We start from the raw sequence: 22,500 nt of genomic DNA on the forward strand, positions 1-22,500 counted from the left end.
ACTCAGTTAATCTCTATCCATCTTTGTCAGTGAATTCTTCCAGTAGTTTGGAATAGCAAAGAATTGCACAGAGGTTGTAACAAAAGTGATATAGGAGGGGCAAAGGAAATGTGTTACTTAAAATGAGTTGCTTGAAATGGAGAAGTTTTGCATTTTGAAAATTACTAATTTCTGAAGAAGCAAGTGGAGTTGTCTACATGTAACATATAATACATATAATATTTAACTTAACATTTGTTATAGGAAAAACTGTTTTAAGTACATATTTATGGAAATAGAGTGTTCAATTCATGATGTGTTAGTTGGCTTGTCTTTCTACCTATCTTTATGCCTGTATATTGTCATATATATACAGTCTGTGTGGCACCTGGGTGGCTCAGTCGGTTAAGCCTCTGACTTCAGCTCAGGTCATGATCTCAGTCTGTGAGTTTGAGCCCCTCATCGGGCTCTGTGCTGACAGCTCACAGCCTGGAGCCTGCTTTGGATTCTGTGGCTCTCTCTCTGTCTGCCCCTTCCCCATTCATATTCTGTCTCTCTCTGTCTCTCAAAATTAAATAAACATTGAGAAAAAAATTAAATAAATAAAAATACAATAAAATGCAAAGGTAGAATACTTACTTAAATTTGCCCGTACACCAGGAGTCACTGTTGCAACAAGCTATAGAGTCGGATAATTTTCTGTACATATTATATAATACATTTATTTACTTTTAATAAAGTTTGTGTTCTTTAATTTTTTTTAATGTTTATTTATTTATTTTAAGAGAGAAAGATAGAGAATGAGCAGGGGAGTGGCAGAGAGAGAGGCAGGGAGAATCCCAAGCAGGCTCTGCACTGTCAGCATGGAGCCTGAGGGGGGCTCAAACCCACGAACTGTGAGATCATGACCTGAGCCAAGAATAAGAGTCAGATGCTTAACCAACTGAACCACCCAGGTACTCCAAAGTTTGTGTGTGTGTGTGTGTGTGTGTGTGTGTGTGTGTGTGTATGTTTTAAAGAGTCCTACAGTTTGTATAAGCTGAAATCTAACTCTAACTTGCAGTATATTATGACAGTCCTCCATTCATAAAACTTTTCCCAAAAAGTGCATTTGATATCAGTCACATATGAAGTACTTTTCATTATAGATATAGAGATAATTTTTAAGTTTATTTTTTTTTGAGAGAGAGAGAGAGACAGGAAGAGAGGAGAGAGAGAATCCCAAGTAGCATCCGTGCTGTCAGTGTGGAGACTGATGTAGGGCTTGATTCCCATGAATCGTGAGATCACAACCTGAGCTGAAATCAAGAGTAGGTCATTCAACTGACTGAGCCACCCAGGGGCCCCAGATGTAGAGATAATTAAGTGAAAGCTCTCTATATGCTAAAAAGTGATACAGGGCTTCGATGAGAGAAGTGTGGCAAGTTTTTATCACATGATTGAATTTATATAAGGTATATATCTATGTGTATGTATAACTATATGTATGTATTTGTCCATCTATATATACATAATATCTATCTACATATATGTGGTATCTGTCTATATATGTGTAGTATCTGTCTGTCTTTTTGTCTATCTGGATTGGCAGCCTTTTTAAAGCTTAACATTTCTGTCTTACCCTGACTTAATTTTGGTTTGATTCCTTGTTATTTAGAGATAGTAGGAGGTAAATAATTGGTGGAAGAAAAGTCATCTTTGTGGTAGGTTTTTTTAAAACTACTTACCTAACCATTCTATTTGTTTATTGAGAAATAAACATTTAAGTAAACTGGCCACTCAGGTTTTAAAAACTAAACACTTGGGCAACCCATTGGGTCAATTAATTTTATAGCACACATTTCAGAATGCCTTTTATTATGATGCATTCAAATGTAGTAACCTATAACATGTCAGTATGTTCTAAAATAATCCAGAAATACTCAGATAATCACTGAGTTTTTTCCCATCATAATGTGCTTCTTTTTTGTCATAAAACTAGATCTAATCAATCCATGTTTTGAGATATCAGCACGGGATAGACAAGACAAAGTTATTTCTTAGTATTAAGTATGAAGTGTTTGTGTTTGGGGGCGGGTACTTTATCCACCCCAGGTTTCTTTTATTTTTTCTCTCCTCACTTTTTTTCATTATTGATTTCTCCTTTCCTTATAACATGAAGTGCCAGAAAAGTTTGAACTATGTTAAAATGACTGTTTAAAATAGTCTATTAATCTTTTTCTGTTTTCAAAGACACATTGTTGTCCCATGAATTTGTTCTAAAGCAGTATTTATGTAAATACATGGTTTTATTTACAGTAAAAGTAGATTGTTCTTTCTAGGAAAGAAAGTGATTGCCTTTTCAAAGGTTGCAAACTGGGCAGGTTGACAAGTTGTTTGATTCCATGCTGGTTAATACAAGCAACACCCCCCAACAGCATGACTGTGGCCGGGCTGACCATCTACCACAGGCTTTCATACAAGGTTTTGTCCCATTCATCCCTCCTTCCATTCTCTTTCCTTAGAACTTCCTCCCTAGCTCTTTCTCACTCTGTATCTTCCTTGCCCCCTCCCCCACTTTCTCCCGTTTCTTTCTCTTCCTCCTTATTTGGTTTTCCTTTTGACTCCATAATCCTCAGAACCTTGAAAAGAAAGACAATTTTAAGCAAAAATACTTTTTTTTTAATTTTAATGAATCACCTTTGAATAAGGTGACTTCCAGACCCCCTAGTATAAGTTTAGCTAGCTTGAAATAAGAAAATATTTAGAGAAGAATACTTGGCTTATGATTTTTTCTTTGAGAGGACCTGTCTGGGTTGCTATTTTGTGGAAACACATGTGTATATACATCCTATATGAGTTGAGACATGTACTCATGAAGTAATACATATTACTATACGTATTTTTCTAATATTTATATATTTGATATACATATATCCATAAAATTTTGAAGATGGTGATTATGTTTTATGCGTAAGTGCATTCTACATACATTCTTTTTACTAGCTTTGAGAACAGATATGTATATGCATACTTTTCAAATTGTTTAATCTTTATTATTTATCATAATCCTACCTTGAAACCATTGCCAAAGGCTTTACGTTGATAACACTATGACATCGGTGCGATGATCGATTAGGAAGTATTGAGAACCCTGACATTTAATTGTTTGTTTTTCACGATGCTAGTCAAAGCTCCAACATCTTAGCGTAATACATGTGAGGTAAGTAAGGAATGTAAAGATAGCATCTGATGAAATCTGATGTCTCTGGGAGGCCAGTGTCTACATGCTGTGGTACTTTAATAGTATTTTCAAAGAGTTAAGTAATATGCAGATATCATATCAAAACAGTGAGCCATCATTTCTAAAGGATTTACTAGAGGTGACCTATAGCTGTGAAGTCAGTGAGCAGACGTTTGGTTATGACCACCCCTTCTCTTTCTGTCCCTGCCCAGGTGCCTGTGTCGGTGGCCATGATGACTCCCCAGGTGATCACCCCTCAGCAAATGCAGCAGATTCTTCAGCAGCAAGTCTTGTCTCCTCAGCAGCTCCAAGCCCTCCTCCAGCAGCAGCAGGCGGTCATGCTGCAGCAGGTAATGTGGGTTACCTGCTTTGGTGTCCTGGCATATGGCGCACGTGTGCGCCTCTGACGACAGTGCCGTGGGCATGTTTGCCGGTCACTCTCCGCTTGAAGGGACGGCTGATCAGCATGCAAGAACATACATGCCGCATTGTGACTGCAGAACTACATCAAAAAATTTAGATCCCTCGGTCTTTTTAAATTCATCAAAGTCTACAGTAAGAGCAGAGAGAGGCGTAACTTCAACATGGAATAAATTAATAGTTTAGTATTCATATGCTTAGGAGCATTTGATTTGTACACTTGCCAGTAAGAGTGCAAAGGGACTTCTAGATAATTCTTGCTTTGAAAACTCCTTAACACTTCAGCACTCCTTTGTGTTCGTGGAAGTATGAGACTTAAACTGGCCATTTGGTTGCGATAGGGAAGGTAACATCCTACGTTTTCCTTCCCAAAATATACTTGGTGTTTAGGCATAGAGAATATCTACTTATAAAAACAAAGTTAAGCAGCCAAGTTACTAACCCATGAAAGTTATCTTTTTTTTAGTGACAAGACTAGCATTTCCAATACGAACCTTATTGGGCCTCGAGTGTGTATAAAGTGGACTTTATGTTGTAGACTTACTTAACCTAGAGAAGATAATGTGCTTTACCCAGATTCTTACTGATTTAATCGCTTTGCTGTCTTCTATGGCTGATGGCCACAGGCCAGTTGCTTCTACTTCTAACATTCTTCTGTACGTCTGATGGATTAAAATATTTTCCCCGATAAGAATTGAACAACCTGATTCTATGTAGCCATATATTTGGTTCTTATAAATGGTAGAGTACATAACCTATTTGAATATCCCATTGGGACTTCCGATGTAATCAGTTAGGGTATTCATTTGGTTCTGGCCCATTAGAATACAGGTTTCCTATGCCCTCCTGTTTAGGATTTTTTTGGATTCTGGATTGGAAAATGTCAGAGCCGCCTTGGAAAAAACAAATGTATGTAGATGTGTCTCCTTGCATCCACTGCATATTTTTTGTTGTTCTTGGGAGGTGAACCTTAATGGATACTCTACCATATGCCAGTCTAGAAGAGTTTAGGAGATTTATAATACATGAAACTTTTGCCTTTATTTATTAAAGTCAAAATGGTTTATTCAGCAACAACTACAAGAGTTTTACAAGAAACAGCAAGAGCAGTTACATCTTCAGCTTTTGCAGCAGCAGCAACAGCAGCAGCAGCAGCAGCAGCAGCAGCAACAGCAGCAGCAGCAGCAGCAGCAGCAACAGCAGCAGCAGCAGCAGCCGCCCCCGCCGCCGCCGCATCCTGGCAAGCAGGCGAAAGAGGTAGGAGCCACCTGCCGTCGGGCTCACCGGCAGGGCGCAGCGGTGCCACGTGGGGACTGGGTGCCGCGAGGCCAGGGCGGCCTGAGATCTTCCTAGCGCAAGGCTCTCCTGTCAAAGATGCATTATGATACATTTTTACCCAGCTTAATAACAGTGACAGTAGAACTCTCCTGCTCTCCTTTTTTGTAGCATGGGACTTGAGAGTTACAATCCAATGCTGCTGTCTGTCGCCTAATGTTCACTAATGAATCACAGTGTACAAAGAGCAAGCTCTGTGGTGGACAAAGTACTGATTATCTTGTATTCACCGAGAATCTAAGTTGGTGAGGGAACCTTATTTTTCTCAGTGGTGCAGCTCAGAGAACATGCATGCAAATGTAGCCCGTGGTTGCGCGGTGGGGTGGGGGGCTAGGGGAGAAACCGGTGGAACACAGATTTCAAAGTCACGGGCCCCTGATTAATGAACTGCTACTGTAGGTTTGGAGTGGCGAGTAGAAAGTTACAGTTTGATATGCTCATAAATCAAACTGACAAGCTGGCTTCTCAGGCCGAGCTTGCACTTGTCAGCAAACTGCATCAAATATAAACATAATACAAACAAAACATGTTGAAGTAGTTAAATTGATCAGCAGGTATCAGAGCCGTTGTCTTCAAGCTGCCCATTATGCAAACGTACAGGAAACAGTTTTGACCTCCTGAGGCTTTGTTTCTGTTTGGATTTGTGAATAGAATTTCAGACAGCCATCAACTACAGAATAGAAATTGCTCCCTTATTTCTCCGGAGGCTCTGGGCAATCCACATGACTTGCTCCATTATGCAGTCTGTTTTCCAGTGAGCGCATCAGAAGTTTCTCTTTTCCCCAAACTAAAAAGGAAAGGTCTTCCCCAGCAGCTTGTCTGTCTCTGCAGTTGTGACTGCCTCGTCATACCCTCCCGAGTCCAGAGAACTCTGGTTTGTCTTGTAATGCCTCACAAAATTGGAAGTTATACTTTTCCTTATAATAAGGGCACTTTTTTTTTTTTTTTTTGCCCTGCACATAATTCTGCCTTTAATGTATTCCAACAAGAGAAGAGAGGAAGAGAGAAAGCTAACAGGCCTGTCCTATGAAGGCTACATCCAGTTTACTAATAGATCACCAGAGACCACATTCATGGGCCTCTGCAGATCAAACTTACTCAATTGGAAAAAAAAAAAAAAAAAAGAGAAGAGTGTTGTTGAAGTTGACTGTCACTATAAAGTGTTATTTTTTTAGTATAGATAAACTTATTATCATCATCTGCAATAAGCCAATTTTTTTTTTAAAAAGTCTGACACTTTGTTGTAGCATACTTTTTCTAAAGCTCGTTCCATACTCTTTCATGCAAGTTCCTTGGTTCTCTGCTGCTGTGTAATATTTGAAAGAAAGGCAACCGAAAATCTAGAACTTGCTCACATTCTGCTTTCGAACGTTGACCATGGGATGCCCATTCAGAAACTCACCGGGGCAGTGAAAGGAGCGTGTGCATTTCTCTGTATGAGAGCTGTGTGCAGACCATGTGTTCCCTGCTGTTTACGGGGCCGGCTTTTCTGCACCAGCAGCAGCAGCAGCAGCAGCAGTTGGCAGCCCAGCAGCTTGTCTTCCAGCAGCAGCTTCTCCAGATGCAACAACTCCAGCAGCAGCAGCACCTGCTCAGCCTTCAGCGTCAGGGCCTCATCTCCATCCCACCTGGCCAGGCGGCACTTCCTGTCCAGTCGCTGCCTCAAGGTACACACAAAGTGTGCACACTTCACTCCTCGTGTGGCACTTTCTACCATTTCATGCCCTGTCTGCCTTATACCTCGAGAAATTTTGTTTTTATGACCTTCAGGTTTATTGTTAAAACATGATCGTTAACATGGCTGCGTGGCCCGTTTTCTTGAGGCTCAGAGATTTTACTACACACTGAGTTCAGGTGTGTAGTAAAACTGCTTCCAAGTGTTTTGTTAGACATTAAGTGCGTCCTTATTAGTCTTAGAGCAGAAAATAATTTATAAGGGCAACACAGTTTAGGCACTATCGAACGTACACTGAAGACCTACCTGCAGGGAATTGGATCAGTGGGAAGGCTAACAACATTCCATTTAACAAAGGTGAGCTGATAGGAGTTTGGGTAGAAAACTGATTAAAAAAAAAAAAACAGATAGGGGTGCCTCTCTGGCTCAGCAAGTTGAAGACCAGGCTCTTGATTTTGGCTCAGGTCATGTTCCCAGAGTTGTGGGATCAAGCCCTGTGTTGAGCTACATGCTAAGTGTGGAGCCTGCTTGGGATTCTCTCTTTCCCTCTCTCCCTTTCCCCTCCCTGCGTACTCTTCTCTCTCTAAAATAAAAATAAATCAATAAAAATATAGAAGTTCCTAAAAGTTCCTAATCTTCATGCTAGCACTCTTAAGTATAAAAAGGAGCCTTTATGTATTCCTATAGAGAATATTCCATTCCAAGCTATGCTTTGTAGAATCCCATCTAAATCGTGGGAGCATATTGACCTTATTTTCTCTAAAATAATATTGCCTGTGCATATATTGTAAATTACAGCTTCAAAAAGCTGCCAATTGTATTCTTATTCATTTTTCTTCCATTTTATTTTATTTTATTTTGTTTTATTTTATTTTATTTTATTTTATTTTGTTTTATTTTATTTTATTTTATTTTATTTTATTTTATTTTATTTTATTTTATTTTATTTTATTTTATTTTATTTTATTTTGAAACAGAGAGAGACAGAGCACAGGCAGGGGAGGGGCAGAGAGAGATGGAGACACAGAATCCAAAGCAGGCTCCAGGCTCCGAGCTATCAGCACAGAGCCTTATGTAGGGCTCAAACCCATGAATGCCAGATCATGACCTGAGCCAAAGTCAGATGCTCAACCAACTGCGCCACTCAGGCACCCCTTATTTTTCGGATAAGAAAACTTTGCATGTACTTTGATAATACAATAAGATAGTACCATAATACAACACTATAAATCATACAGTTGTATATATTCATCATTTGACTCAACTTTTGGGAAATGGAAAGCATTCTTAGTTTAAAACAATGATAGTAAACAAAATGACTCCTTGTGTGCTAAAATTATTGGTATAGGCAAAAGTCATGTATCATTAAACTTCATAAAAGCATATTCTAATTTGCATTTGGATTTTGTTAGAACAAACTTTAATCCAAATGGACTAATTATATTTGTTACAAAGGGGCTCACATTGCAGTATTTTATGTTCATCTTTCTGACTCAATAGGATATTCTGAATAAAATCAAGAACAATTAAATAGAAAAAAATAAAATTAGGCAAATAAAAAAATATCTTTAAAACACACACAATCTTGTTTCTGGCACATGAAACTTAAAATATTGCAGGGGCACCTGGGTGGCTCAGTCTGTTGAACGTCCAACTCTTGATTTTGACTCAGGTCATGATCATAGTTCGTGAGTTTGAGCCCCACATCAGGCTCTGCACTAGAGTCTACTTGGGATTCTCTCTCCCACCCCCTCTATGCCCTTCCCCCCCTCTCATTCTGTCTCTCTCTCTCTCTCTCTCTCTATCTCTCAGTCTTTCTCCCTGTCAAAATAAATAAACTTTAAAAGTAAAATAAAATAAGGTAAAATAAAATAAAACATTACAGTAAGTGTTTTTCACTTTTTTTTTTATCAAATTACTATCACAATGGCATGTTTTCCCTAGAATTCCCTCTTTCCCTTGATTTCAGATCTTCTGATTCACCTGATTGAATCACTCCTAGGAAATCAAAAAAGATAAGGATTAAATAGTGGAAGAAAAACAAGGCCATAAACCCACTTTTCTAGACCATTCCAAAGAGAATTGAAATAAACCATGGTGTCACCATAGCAATGAATGTTCTATTCACTAACTATGTTCTTTGAAAAAATAAATATAATTTGAGGACCAATGAAGAAATAAGGTTTTAAAAAAAAAGAAAGGTATGTACAAATTAATTCAATATAAACATGGATTTCTTTGGTAGAAACTACACTAAAACCGAAGCAATAAATTTATACCATTGGTTTTTTTTTTCAGTAAAATTTACATAAAATCTGTGTTTAAGATCTAATGATATAAGATTCTCCTCAATAGAGAGAAGCGAGGTCTACCATGATTTTGAGTAAAACCATTGAAATAAACATTTCAAGAAAGTTTAAAATAGATGCTCACAGAGGGGCGCCTGGGTGGCTCAGTCAGTTAAGCGTCCGACTTCAGCTCAGGTCATGGGCTGTGAGTTAGGGCCCCGCGTCGGGCTCTCTGCTGACAGCTCCGAGCCTGGAGCCTGCTTCGGATTCTGTGTCTCCCTCTCTCTCTATCCCTCCCTTGCTCACACTCAGTCTCAGAAGTCCACAGAAGTAAAATATAATCTATGTGCGATATATTTGTTAAACTACATTCTTCCAAGGCAAACATACAAATATCTTGCTGAAAAAAGAAATTTATTATGATACAATGATTTTAATGATTTTCAAATGAAAATTTACTCTAATTTCTGAGCTTTTTTAAAATAGAATTTTTTTTTCCTTTTCTTCTATTTGTACTCTCCATTAAATATATGAGAGATTACACACACGAGATAGAGAACATTGAGGAAAATGAAATAAATCTGAAAGCACATCTGGGTTTGAGCAGAATATTTATATTTTAAACAAAGTACATGCAAGTCATATTGTGTTTTTCACCGCTTCGATGACTAAGTGTGAAAAGTGCCACTACGGAGACTCATCAGCCAAACACAGACAGAATGTGTCAGATAAACCAGCCACAGCAGAGGAATAGAACTTCATGGGGTGGTGCTGGAATCCCAAAACTGAATGGGAGAAAGAAAATAAGTCATTGTTAGATAATGGAAGCCTTGAATTATTTCTGCCTTAACCCTTGGTTATTTCAGATAAAAATATTTTAAATATTTTCATTGTCAGTTTCCCAGTTCACTTTGCACCATGTTTTTGGTTGGCTGATGGATTGGCCATGAATGATAACCACAGGAACACCAAGTAGGATTTATTTATACACAATGATGATCTTTAAAAATATGCCATATTTGAAGTATTTACCCCCATGATTTAACACAGCTTCCTCAGGCCACTTTTTAAAGTTCCAACTTCTTCAACCATATATAAAATAAGTGTATGAGAATGAGACAGAAGTAACAAAATTATAATAATTTTGATAGGAGTGGGAGATGCATCAACATTTTTCTCTATGTTACAAAATGACATAATATATTATATCACTTTGAATTATTTTAAATATTAAGTATTTAAAGTCACCATGAATATTACTATAATGTTGGATTTTGATGTAAATTAGGCAATTAAGTTATCATCTCTAAAAGCATATATGGGGACACCTGGGTGGCTCAGTTGGTTAAGCATCCGACTTTGGCTCAGATCATGATCTCACAGTTCATGGGTTCGAGCCCCACATCGGGCTCTGCACTGACAGCTGGGAGGCTGGAGCCTGCTTCAGATACTGTCTCCCTCTCTCTCTGCTCCACCCCTGTTCTCTCTCTCTCTCAAAAATAAATAAACATTTAAAAATAAATAAATAAAAATCATACATAGAGTGACTGTAGGTATACAGAAGTCAAATAAAAAAAGGATGGATCTGTAAATCAATATCAAATAAAATACTGATTATGAAGCTATTTACTCCATAGATAGTACGGTTTGTATGTCAGCTGGTAATTATTTAGTGACACATTTTCATGACCCAGTACCATTGTCTCCAGGTTAGAAGATAGGAAATTATTGTGCGTGCACTTCTCATGTTTTTGACATGAGATAGAAGTCAGTGTATTCCAATACACAATATATTCACAGACTTACTATGACTGTGGAGACTAAAATATATGTGGCAAAAACTTTATTTCATTCCAACTTTCTACATGTTTTTAAATTTATAAAAGCTATTTAAAATATAACACTTTTGTTACCAATCTGAAAGGCCAAACAGAAAATGCTAGAATATCTAGCCAGCACTATTTTGAACTAACACCTTCTAGAACTAGATGAGTTTGGAATGAAAGAACTGTTGAATAATAAAGTGAAATCTTTCTAAGTAAAGTATAAGAATGTCCTTTATGCTGAGTTAGGAATGTGCTGAAGTTTGTCGTTAGGATGAGTATTCAGTCAAAATCAGGTATTTGGCTTTGACTCATTCTCTGATTATGGAAATCTAAATAGTCAAAGCTCAGTCAGTTGAGCATCCTACTCTTTATCCTGCTCCTTTTGGCTCAGGTCATGATTCCAGGGTGGGGGATCAAGCCCCACATTGGGCTGCATGCTCAACATGGAGCCTTCTTAAGATTCTCTCTCTCTCTCTCTCTCTCTCTCTCTCTCCTCTCTCTCTCTCTCTCTCTCTGTCTCTCTCTCTGTCTCTCTGTCTCTCGCACCCTCTCCTCCACTCGCTGTCTTTCTAAAATAAATAAATCAGTAGCCAAATGCATACGTCAGCATCACTTCTGGCATCTTGATTTTTTTGCCTAACCTGTAATCATGTGCTTGCATAGATCACCTTTGTATCTAATCAGGGTAACAGCACCGCAATATGGACAAGGCATGTGGTGCAGAATTATTGTTACCATCTTAGTATTTCCTTTTAAATACCAGTCAGTCTTTAATTTGTAACTTGGAGGGGAAACTCTCCTTTGGGGTTTTACATGCTAAAGCTCCATCAGTAAGCTGAAGTTTAGATGTACATTTATGATTGCAGGAATAAAACCTTGCAAAGTTAACTATGAATGCTATTAATTTTATGTATAAAAAGTAACTCACAACAAGTTAAATACATAGAGAAATATTAGGCATGTTAATTTTTGAGGAAATGTAAGTAATGATATATTAAATTATATCATAATTCTAATTGTCACAGAATTGTTTCATATACCAGCATGCATACATTAAAATGAATTTATTTCCATTTAGGCCATAAGTCTTTTTAAAGTTCTTTTTGTCAGCTCTTTGTATCTTGAGGGAAGACTCAAAAGCAGAATGTCAACTTTGACCCATTAAAGTTCCATGGTGAGGAAAACTGAGAAATTACTGTTTTGTAAAATAAATCACAAACTTAAAAACTGCCTCCTCTAAAAATTTTAATAGTGAAATCATAGTATGATTGTATATATAAATGTAAATATAAATATTATGTAAATATAAATATGTGTGTGTGTATATATATATATATATATATATATATATCTCCTGTATTCTGGTATCCCAGAAGTTCCTTCTTTGTGGTGATATTTGCCTTTGGTCTCAGTTTTAGCCAAATAGCTATTTTGCTCCTTGTAATTCAGCTTTTGGGCAAAATATGTATTCAGTACACTTCTCATTAAACATACGTTTTAAAGATGGGCACTATACCTACAGGTTAAAGTAGGCCCCCAGTCAAATATAAATCCATAATATGTTAGGTCTGGCAAATTATAAATGAACACAGGTCTCTGAAGGATAGCCCAGAAGCCAGAATGATGGTTGCCTGTGGAGAGAACTGGGAACCGTGAAGTCAGGTCTGGTTCGGGAAATTCGATTTTGCAATGTATAACCTTCTCTATGATTCTGTTATTTTGGCCATGTGCATATACTACTTTTTTTAATGTAAAATTTAAGATGAAAGTGAAAATTACATGATAATAGTTCAAGAATTCAAATTACTAAATATCAAATTGGTTCAATAAAATATGTGAATGATACAAATACTTCTACCAAATTTGCTTTTATTGCTTTTACTTATGAGTAACTCTAGAAAATAAGCAGAGTACTATTAAATAAGTTAATTTAGAAAAATCACAGTAGACTTACTTTACATCATAATGTATAAAATTATTTAATATTAAAAATTAATTACTAGACATAAAAAATGAAAAGACATTATTTTTGTGTGAAAAAGCTGCTAATGTAATTTTTACCAATAAGTAAAATATTGGAATTTTTAAATCTTGTGTGCTCCAAGACTGTATAATCTAGATATGAATTACCAAATTTTAATTAATTCTTAGCACAGCGGTTTTCACCCAATAGATACTCCACAAACTATGAATCTAGGATTAAGGAATATTATTTAATTGCTTTACCTGTGGTATTACATGCAATTTGATTAGGAATTCATCCACTTATTCATTCAACTCCTAGAAAAACAAACCTTTTGATGCTTATTTGTAGTACTGGCAGTGAACAAGAGCCAGTCCAAGCCATCATCCATCATCATTTCTTGATCTTTTTGTGGTCATGGAATTTTAAAATTGCATAATCATACAACTTTTTGGTGCTAGTATTGTTATGTATGTATCCTTGAAATAAGTTACTAAGAAAACTGAATAATCTTTACTGGGATTTTAAATTGACTATTATTCTGTGATGGTCTAGTCCACTGATTCCCAGATTATGCACTGCTACTGTTCTGGTCATTGAACAACTCTTTCAAGTAATACACAGTGAGCTTTCACTCACTGTAGGCACTCCTCGAGGCACTGGGGACAAAGCAGTCAAGAGGACAGGCAAAAATTCCTGCCATCACAGAACTTAGACTGCAAATTAAGTAAAATGTATAGTGCTAAGTGCTATGGGAATGTTTTTTTTTTTTTTTCTTTTTTTAAGTCAGGATAGGAAAAAATAAAGAAACCTTAGAAACGGTAGGGGTCGAACTTGTAGACAGGGTGGCCGGGGAAGGAGTCCTGGAAAAGGGTTATGTGAGCAATGACCTACAAAGGTGAGGAGCTTTGCCGTGAATTAGCTCTAGAGCTAGTTACTCAACTTTCCTGTTCCTCAGTGTCCTCATCTCTAAAATAGGGAGAATAATAGTAGCTCGGGGTATTAGATTAGACCTGAAGCATGCAGAAAAGTGGCTGGCATATCAGAAGTACCATGTAAATTTCTAACAAAACAGAGACAAAGGAACCTACTGGAGCAGTGAGTTGGGTTCCAAGGGGCTGCATAAATAGAAGCTTAGTTTTGAACTAAGCTAATTTTGGAAAAAGTCTTAAGTTTATAAACAGGCAGCCTGCAGTTCATGGGAGGGGCTGGAGAGCACCTGATGAATCCTAAGCCCACACCCGTTATTTAAAACTGAAATAAATTAATGCAATTGTAAAAAGAGTTTGTTGTGTTTTTTTTTTCTTTTTATCCTCAAATGGATTTGTAAAACAAAGAGTTAAAGAAGAGACTCAAGGGTTTCTTTTGTTTCTAGACATCATGGAACTGATGTATATGTTAACATTAATCATGAGTCTCCAAGATAGAGACCAGAGATCTCTTAGATCTCTGATTAGAAGTGTTCAGAAGACTACTGTCCCATAGAACACAGTTTAGGAAGTATTGAATGTGTTACATTACTGCCTGAAAATAAGTTAATTTTCTCAAACCTCAAAGCTTCAAAACTCACGAAACTTTCAAAATTGTACAAAACGGATTGGCTGGTTGTTTCATATTCATCGTTTTGTATCCATGGAAAAGAGCTAAGTAAATTGTAGGTGTGAAAACTCTGTTCATGCGCAATGTGACAGTTTGCTTTTAAGAATTTTCCTCCAAAATTGTCTGCACGTTGGAATCATCGGTGGAGCTTCAGAAACAGACTGATACCTGTGTCCTACCTCCAGAAATTGTGATTTAATTGGTTTGGGCTGTGGTCAGGGCATTGGAAATTTTAAAATGTCCCCAAGTGAGTCTAATATGCAGACACTTTGGGGAACCACTTCTACTAACAGGAGTCTCTTTTTGACATCATCTATTCTCTGCCCCTTATCTGTAATATTTAAAAACCACTTCCTTCCTCGTTTAATTAAGAATCATTATTTGGATAGCGAATAGGTTATTTATTCATCAAACATCTATGTGCTTAGTATTTGTTGCCATATCATTGTGATATCATGCTGATACCACTAATTTTCCATACAAATGAATAGTATAATAGAAGTCTGCTTTTTAAAAGGTAAGTGGATACTTAGGTTAACTAAATTATTAATAAAATTCAAAAACTGAATTATTAATAACATCTCTAACTGATATAGTCTCTAAAAACATCTAAGAGTCTTTAGCCAAGGTATAAAATTTTATCAGCCACTCGATCTTTAGAATCAACTAGTTTATAATTCTTTAGATATTGGCCTTACAGGATAGCAAGTACTCATAAATAGTATGCCCCGCAAGAGCCACAGAACTTCCATGTGAAAACCAAAATGCCTACAAAAACTCTATGAATCTGTTATAATCAACTAAATCAACTACTATTTATTGAATACATACCAGGCACTCTTCTAGGCACTGGAGATAGATGAGTAAAATAAGAAATCCCTACTCTTACCATTTTAAGTTTAAATTGCAGAAGAGGGAGACTGATGATAACGAGTAAAACAGATAAATATTATAGTTTCAGAGACTGACAATGCTCTTAGGAAAAAGAAAGCAGAGTGAGGTGACAGAGAATGTTAGAAGGCAAGGTGGGGAGGGGCAGTAGTTGAAAGCATGGTCTAAGACCTCTCAGAGGAGGTGAGCCTTGAATCATCTGAGTGAAGTGAGGGAGTCATGAGGAGATCTATAACCAAAATCGCCTGTGCTGTGGGAACAGCCAGAGCAAAAGCTGGAAAGGGAGCAAATATTTACTGCCTTTAAGATGCAGAAGAAAGTATAACAGAGCGAAATGTACAGAGTGAGCAATAGGTGAGGACAGAGAGGCAGGCAAGACCCAGATAATAAATGCCAGCACCTCACAGGCCATAGTAGGGTTTTTTGTTGTTATGTGTTCCCTTTCTTTTCTTGTGTTTTTTTCTAAGTGTTCTGGAAAGCCATTGGAGGCTTTGTCTGGAAAATGCCATTGCCCAATTTACATTTAAAGAGATAGATTTTGGCTGATATATGACGAGAAGTAAATTATAGCAAGGCAAGGGGAAAGCAGGAAGACAGGAAAGGGTAACTGCACACCAGGCAAGAGTGGACGGTGGGGCAGAGAGGCAGAGTGAGGTGGTGAGGGCTCGCATGCAGAAGATGTGTAAAAGCTGTTATGTAAAAGGATTGGTTAATGGGGTTTTGCTGTTAGGACACCTAATTCATACAGACAGGTAATCAAAAAGTTACAGTCAGGTAAGTTTCAGAATCCTGGGTTAAAGCAATAATTAATGATGTTTGTATAGAAATTATGTCCCATATAACCAGAGTAATACCTTAGTTTATTAAGCCATCCTCTTTTATGTAGAAAAAAAAATAGTTTTAAATAACTGGAAACCTGAGTTATCCAGTCTTTTCTTCAGTCTTAGGCTGTTTTAAAATCTTCAGGAGCCAGAATCACCAAAATGATAGTTTTCAGTAAAACTATCTGTAAGAAATTGTGATAGGCATAGCAATTTAAGGTTACCACTGTGATGAATAATTTGACCAGAAGTTATGTTTGGAGCAGTGAGAATTCTTCTGTCACTTTGGGCTACTTACTACTATGTCTAGATTGATGGTTTTCCTAGTTGCAGGAGGAGGGGCGAGCAGGCTGACTCTGCTTGACATCATGTTGTGTTATCTTCCCCTAGTTTCCCCTGCCTGTTCTATCCTGCTCCCCTCCCCCACACCTCTTGATTGATGGGCATCACTGTAGCATCTGATGTAGATGTGTGCTGGGTTGTGGGAGTGGGGGTATTGGATTAGTACTTCCGTCCTTGTGTTAGACGTTGCAGATGCACGTAACATATGCAGAACCTAGATTTTGGAGCAACAGTGCGTTAAGTTTGAATTCTGTCCACTAGTTGTGAGCATAGTGATTTGATAACATATTTCATCTTTTTAAACCTCCATGCCCTCATCTATAAAGTAGAATGATTCCTAGCTTCAAGTGAAGTTAATTGAGATTATGAATGTAAAGCATCAGACTACAGCAGATGGTCAATAAGTGATAGCAACCATAGTTACAACTGTCTTTCCCCCCTGTATATCTTTATTCAATAGTTTTCATATTTTTAATGTAATATTTTAAGAAAAAAGGCATTCAAATAAAACTGCCTGGATTTAAATCAAAGCTTTACCACATAGAAGCTTTGTGACCTTGGATACATTTTTGAACCTCTCCCTCACTTTGCTTTGTTATCCATGAACTGATTGAAATACAGTTATGAACTCATTGGATTTAGTGAAGATTAAGGAGCATAAGGTATGGAAAGAATCCGTGAAGGCATTGTACTTGGCATATATAAGTACTGTTATATATTTGACTTATAATAAGTAAACAGTAATCTCTCAATTCCTTATTTCGGAATTAGAGTTAAAAGCTAAAATGCCTTGATTTTCTGTTTTCATTCTTCATATATCTGGTAAATTTCCATGATGTGAAACAGGGCATTGTTTAAAATGGGTACTCATTTATTCTATCGTCCATAAAATGAGGTTTTCATATTATCTGTTTAATTGATCCATGGAGGTAAGAACATTGGCTTATTTAGGACCTCCAAATGAAACTCAATTAGTTTGTCTGTCTGAGAAAGGGCAAAGTAACTTTGTCAAAGTTAATTGTCAAATGTATTCTTTTTCTGAGGTGAATGTTTACTGTTTTTCCCTGACATTTTTTTTCCCTGACAATTTTTTTGTTTACCCTCCTTACTTCTTTTTTTCTTTTCATATATCTCATTTCAAAATCTATTTCTTTTTCATTTCCTTACTGATAAAAACTTAACACTAGCAATAAGTAAAAGCTTCTGTTAAATAGTTTAACTTTCAAGTAGAACTTGCTGGTTTTTTCCATTAATCCTTGATAGTAGTTTCAATACTATTATTCCCAGTACTATTCCCAAAATGGTAGTCTTTAACAAATAACTGATTATTCATGAGAAAGGCTATGGTGCTGATGGTGTAAAGTGAATTATTATTGTATATTAATTATGCTGGTAACATCACTTTTGTTGTTGGCATTAATCCAGTAATAACACTAAGCTCATTATATGAACTTTACCTTGTTATATTAGTGGGGCTTTCTTTCGTTTTGTAGCTGGCTTAAGTCCTGCTGAGATTCAGCAGTTATGGAAAGAAGTGACTGGAGTTCACAGTATGGAAGACAATGGCATTAAACATGGAGGGCTAGACCTCACTACTAACAATTCCTCCTCGACTACCTCCTCCACCACTTCCAAAGCGTCACCACCAATAACCCATCATTCCATAGTGAATGGACAGTCTTCAGTTCTAAGTGCAAGGCGGGACAGGTAAATCTCATGAGATTTGTTCTATATTTATCTGTCACCAACCTCTCCTTCCACCATTCATAAAACTGAGGATTATGATCTGTACTTAACAGGGGGAAAATGTGTAAAACAAATTAAATAAAAACCTTTAGGTTATTTACCTTATATATTATTTTCATTACAGAAAGTAGCTCAAATACCAGGGATTTGATGGATTTGGTGGGGAATTGGCCTGAAGAAAGTTATTTTTTAATAAGTGCATATGGAATTACTGTATCGACATATTTTTATGGCTAATATGTTTTGATGAGCCGGATTGCTGAAATGAGAACATTTTACCATTTTTAAACTTAAGAACCCCTTTCAAATAACTAAAGATGCATACATATCCCCCTTAGTAAATGTTTAAAAACATGTACTTAATATATGTTTAGGAACATGTCCATAGATATCAGAGAATCCATATACATGAGGGTACAATTACAGGCATAATAAACCAGAAGACAGAATATCTGGTATACCTTTTTTTTTTTATTATTATTGGAGCATGAGGGAAGTTGCAATTACATAAAAAAATAAACTTATGATGCTAACTCTGAGTAAATTTGACTCAAAATTCATAGGGAAAAATTACTTGATTTCAGTTACCAACACTGAGTACGTTATGTTAGATAATTTTCAACCTCTTGTTTTATTTTAGTTGTGTAAAAACTGCCTTTATAAAAGGAGAACCCAGGTGCTCTTGTCCATTTACTGCCCCTGTTTCAAGCATGTAGCTCTATCTAATCAAGTCCTTTAAAGCAATTTATGTAAAATATGTAAGCTAGAATATTGCTTAACATAAAAACTATATTTTTAAAGGATGAAGCATAAATGTAGGATTTCTTAACAGAGTGACTCAGCCTCCTATGGTATTTTGCTCTAAACTTCACATTGGAGTGTAGTGGGTTGATAGTATTCTCTTATGTAATATGAATGTCTGCCTAGCTATAACAAATTCTTTCTCACAAAGAATTTTTTTTAAGAAACCTATATTTAATTACAGTACACTTTAAAATAGAATGCTGTAGTTTGGTGGTGTTTCTGGTCTTCATTTGAGTATCATGAAAAATTTTTCTTGTTAGTTTTCATCGTTAAAAAACGGTATGCTTCTGAATGCTTTCATGCTATTGTTTTAATTGAGATAATTTGATGGTTATATACTGCAGAAGTTGGTTGATTTTTCTAGGCTCTCTCCATCTGATATAATACTCACTTATCAAAAGTCTTTGGTAATTATAGAAGGGTATAGCTAATGAATACTGTTCCAAAGTAGATTTTTTAAAATCAGCAGTAACTAGTGGAAATATATATGGCTCAAACATAAATATTAAACAATTTAAATGATCCTAAAGGTCCATATCTTCTTTAAAAAGCGCATTTCAAAAATCTTATGGTGGATGTCCTATTACCTTCTTAAAAACAGAGGTTTATTTCACTTGACCACATGTGAATATATATATTTTTTATTTAGAGGTAAATGTTACATTAAGGTCATATGGCAAGATTAGCATATGATATTATACAGTCCTCTTAGTTTTTCATCCTTTATTAACAGTCATCTTTGGCTCTATTTCTCCTCTAATTGGAACATCATCTAGCCTTGGCAGTTGAACTATTCAATAGAACGATTAAATTTTTCTGACTGCTCTGAGCTGAATTGACCTGTTTTGACCTGTTTGTCACTGATCGTAACCTGACAGGCGCTAGCAGCCTGCAACGATTATGGCTTTTTGAGATGACTCTGACGCCGTGTTCTTTTGCTACAGCTCGTCACACGAGGAGACTGGGGCTTCTCACACTCTGTACGGCCATGGAGTTTGCAAATGGCCAGGCTGTGAAAGCATTTGTGAAGATTTTGGACAGTTTTTAAAGTAGGTTTTGTACCTTTTTTAGGGAAGGGGGTGGGTTCTGGGGGAGTTTCAAGCGCACTGTTGAAAATAAACAAGAGAAAGCTGAAAGGGGGAAGTAAATGTCCATCGTAAGCCCCCTCTGAGTTTTCTGTGTGTTCCAACAAGTGTATGACCGAAGTCAGGCTACGAAGGCGACTGTCCATCTTTACCTTTCCATCAAAATATTTTACAAGTCATTCGATAGGGTTTTTTTAAAGAATGAAAAATACAATCCTACTGTAATAGTGCCATTAATAATTGGGAAACGTGTGCAGGATTCACTTAAATTTCAAGTTTTTAATAAAAATTTTAAGTAAAATTACATGAGGCGTCATGTAATATATCCACATTTCAACCCAATATCTTACAGGGTTATTTTTTTTAATCGCAAACTTGATATTACTTCCTTTAAATAATGATATTTAACATATTTATTGAACAATAAGAATGAAAAGATGAAATTTAATAGGAACCAAAGTTTTCAGAAATAATTGTATTTCATCTACCTTTGTTACTTGTTGCCCTCAGGATCAGAGCGAAACACCCATGGCTGTATAGTTGTATGATAAATGCTATGGCTTCTCTAGCTTGAAATCAAAACTTTGTGTGTCCTTAATTTCTTCATACGGTGATAATTTTGTTTAATTTTAAGAGGTTCCTTTTCAAATAAGAATATGCATCTTTTATGAAACATTTTCCACGCACAATTCTGCCATACAAGAGATCTAAACAGAGAGCTACAGATAGGTTTATGGAGATGAGTAACTTCACAGGCTCAGACTCTTATGTTGTCATGGAGCAGCTAACAGGGTGAATGAACTGTTTCATGCTTCATCAACAATTAAGTTAATTAGCTCATTTGAAATTGCACTGCTTTGTTGCCAGGATGTTGGCAGAAACATCAAAAAGATGTGTTTACAAATGGTAGACTACAGGGTATAGAGTAAAAGCACCTTAACAACAAGGCACAAGTACTTGGCATCATAATAACTTCATAACAGAATTACAGTAAGACTTCCACCAGGATTTTGTTTTAAACTTTTTCTCATTTCTGACCAACTAAAAGAAAATTTGCCTCCTGTATTGCTATGGCTTTTGGAAAAGGCCTTAAATAAATTTTTCATGACTATTATACCAAAACAGTAGTGAGCTACCATTTTATTGGACGTGAAACTGATCCAGCTAATTTCATATTTCTTCATTTGAATACATTCATCCTTATCAATGTGTCGTGTTATTCCTTATCATTAAGATTATTAAGAGGACTGTTGCTACTATTTCGTAAATGTGGTCATTTAAGAAATAGAACTAGCCCAGTCACCATGTTATTCCTCCAAGTTGTTCTTTCTGACAAAATTAAGAATTTTTGAGAAAATGTACATATCTTCCCTTCAGTGTGATTTCCTTCATAGCACATGGAAAGGAACATTTTTATTCATCTCAAATATTTATCTAAATGTTTATTACTAACAAGCAGATGAACATGAACCCTCATTTTAGCTTCCTGATTCTTTTTTCACATTCATGGCAGTATTTTTTAAAAACTAAAGATATTACAGAGGTGCGGGGGTGGGGGGAGAGATTACAATTAAAAAAGCATTTCCTTTCAATTAAATATCAACTTTGGTTCCAAAGGCTGACCATTTTTCCAAACCATTAACTTTATAGAGATGACAGAACAAATGACAGTAGATTGTAAGGTCTTTCTTTTAGTCCATTTTTGTTATGATCTGCTTTAGATTCTCTTACTCAAAGATAAATTCTGTCAATAGATGTAATACCAGTATACTGAAAAAAATTTATTAGATACATTTCCATACTGGTACTGTCTTTTTATTAAAGTGTATGGGAAATGTAAAAAGAAATAATATATTTTATGAAATTAATTAAGTTCAGTTATTCAGAAAACAGTGTAGTGTCTGTGTGGAAAGTGAAATGAAGACATGACCACTAATACAGATTTTCTTGGAAAGGATATTTTGCTTTTCTTTTGTCATTATGGGGGAGAGTTGAGGTTTAGAGGAATGTCAGACAAGCCAAAAAACTGTGAAAGGTTTTCAGTTCTCAGTTTCCGTGTTTGCTACTCTCCCAGAAATTTTATATCCAGTGTGTATTATGAAAGTTTTTGGAGAAAATATTGTGGCATTTTAATTTCTGAAACGCACTAAAAATAAATGTATAGCTTGAGCTTTACTTTGGCATCAGACAACTTATCCATTGGTTTGAAATAAAAGGAATCCATTTGTTATTACTATTTAGCCTACATATGTTAAATAATAAAGGATAGTAGAAAATACACTAAGAGGCCCAAATTCTTTCTCACATTATATCCCAAACAGACTAGTAGAATCCTTCTGCTTTTGCCCAGCACCAAATGAAAAGCTAATAGAGGACAGTTGCTTATGTACATATATATTGTTAGTCTGATGTGTATTCTTTAATATTCAATGAAGTTTTTCTTTTCTGTTGAATTAAGACTGAGTTCGAAACTGTTATTTGTAGCAACAAAGATAAAGGCAAG

At 36.1% G+C, this 22,500-nt stretch overlaps 1 protein-coding gene across 1 annotated transcript in view; it reads left to right on the forward strand.

The window, feature by feature from the left end:
- Positions 1-22,500, forward strand: part of FOXP2 (forkhead box P2) — a 541,760-nt gene that overhangs the window by 473,645 nt on the left and 45,615 nt on the right. Inside the window, exons 9-13 of the mRNA XM_042970294.1 lie at positions 3,415-3,552; positions 4,694-4,879; positions 6,456-6,624; positions 17,856-18,069; positions 19,857-19,961. Of these exons, the coding sequence (XP_042826228.1) occupies positions 3,415-3,552; positions 4,694-4,879; positions 6,456-6,624; positions 17,856-18,069; positions 19,857-19,961 (812 nt within the window). The remainder of the gene's footprint in view (positions 1-3,414; positions 3,553-4,693; positions 4,880-6,455; positions 6,625-17,855; positions 18,070-19,856; positions 19,962-22,500) is intronic.

Source organism: Panthera tigris, chromosome A2 (genome assembly GCF_018350195.1).
Source record: "Panthera tigris isolate Pti1 chromosome A2, P.tigris_Pti1_mat1.1, whole genome shotgun sequence".
NCBI classification, from domain to species: domain Eukaryota; kingdom Metazoa; phylum Chordata; class Mammalia; order Carnivora; family Felidae; genus Panthera; species Panthera tigris.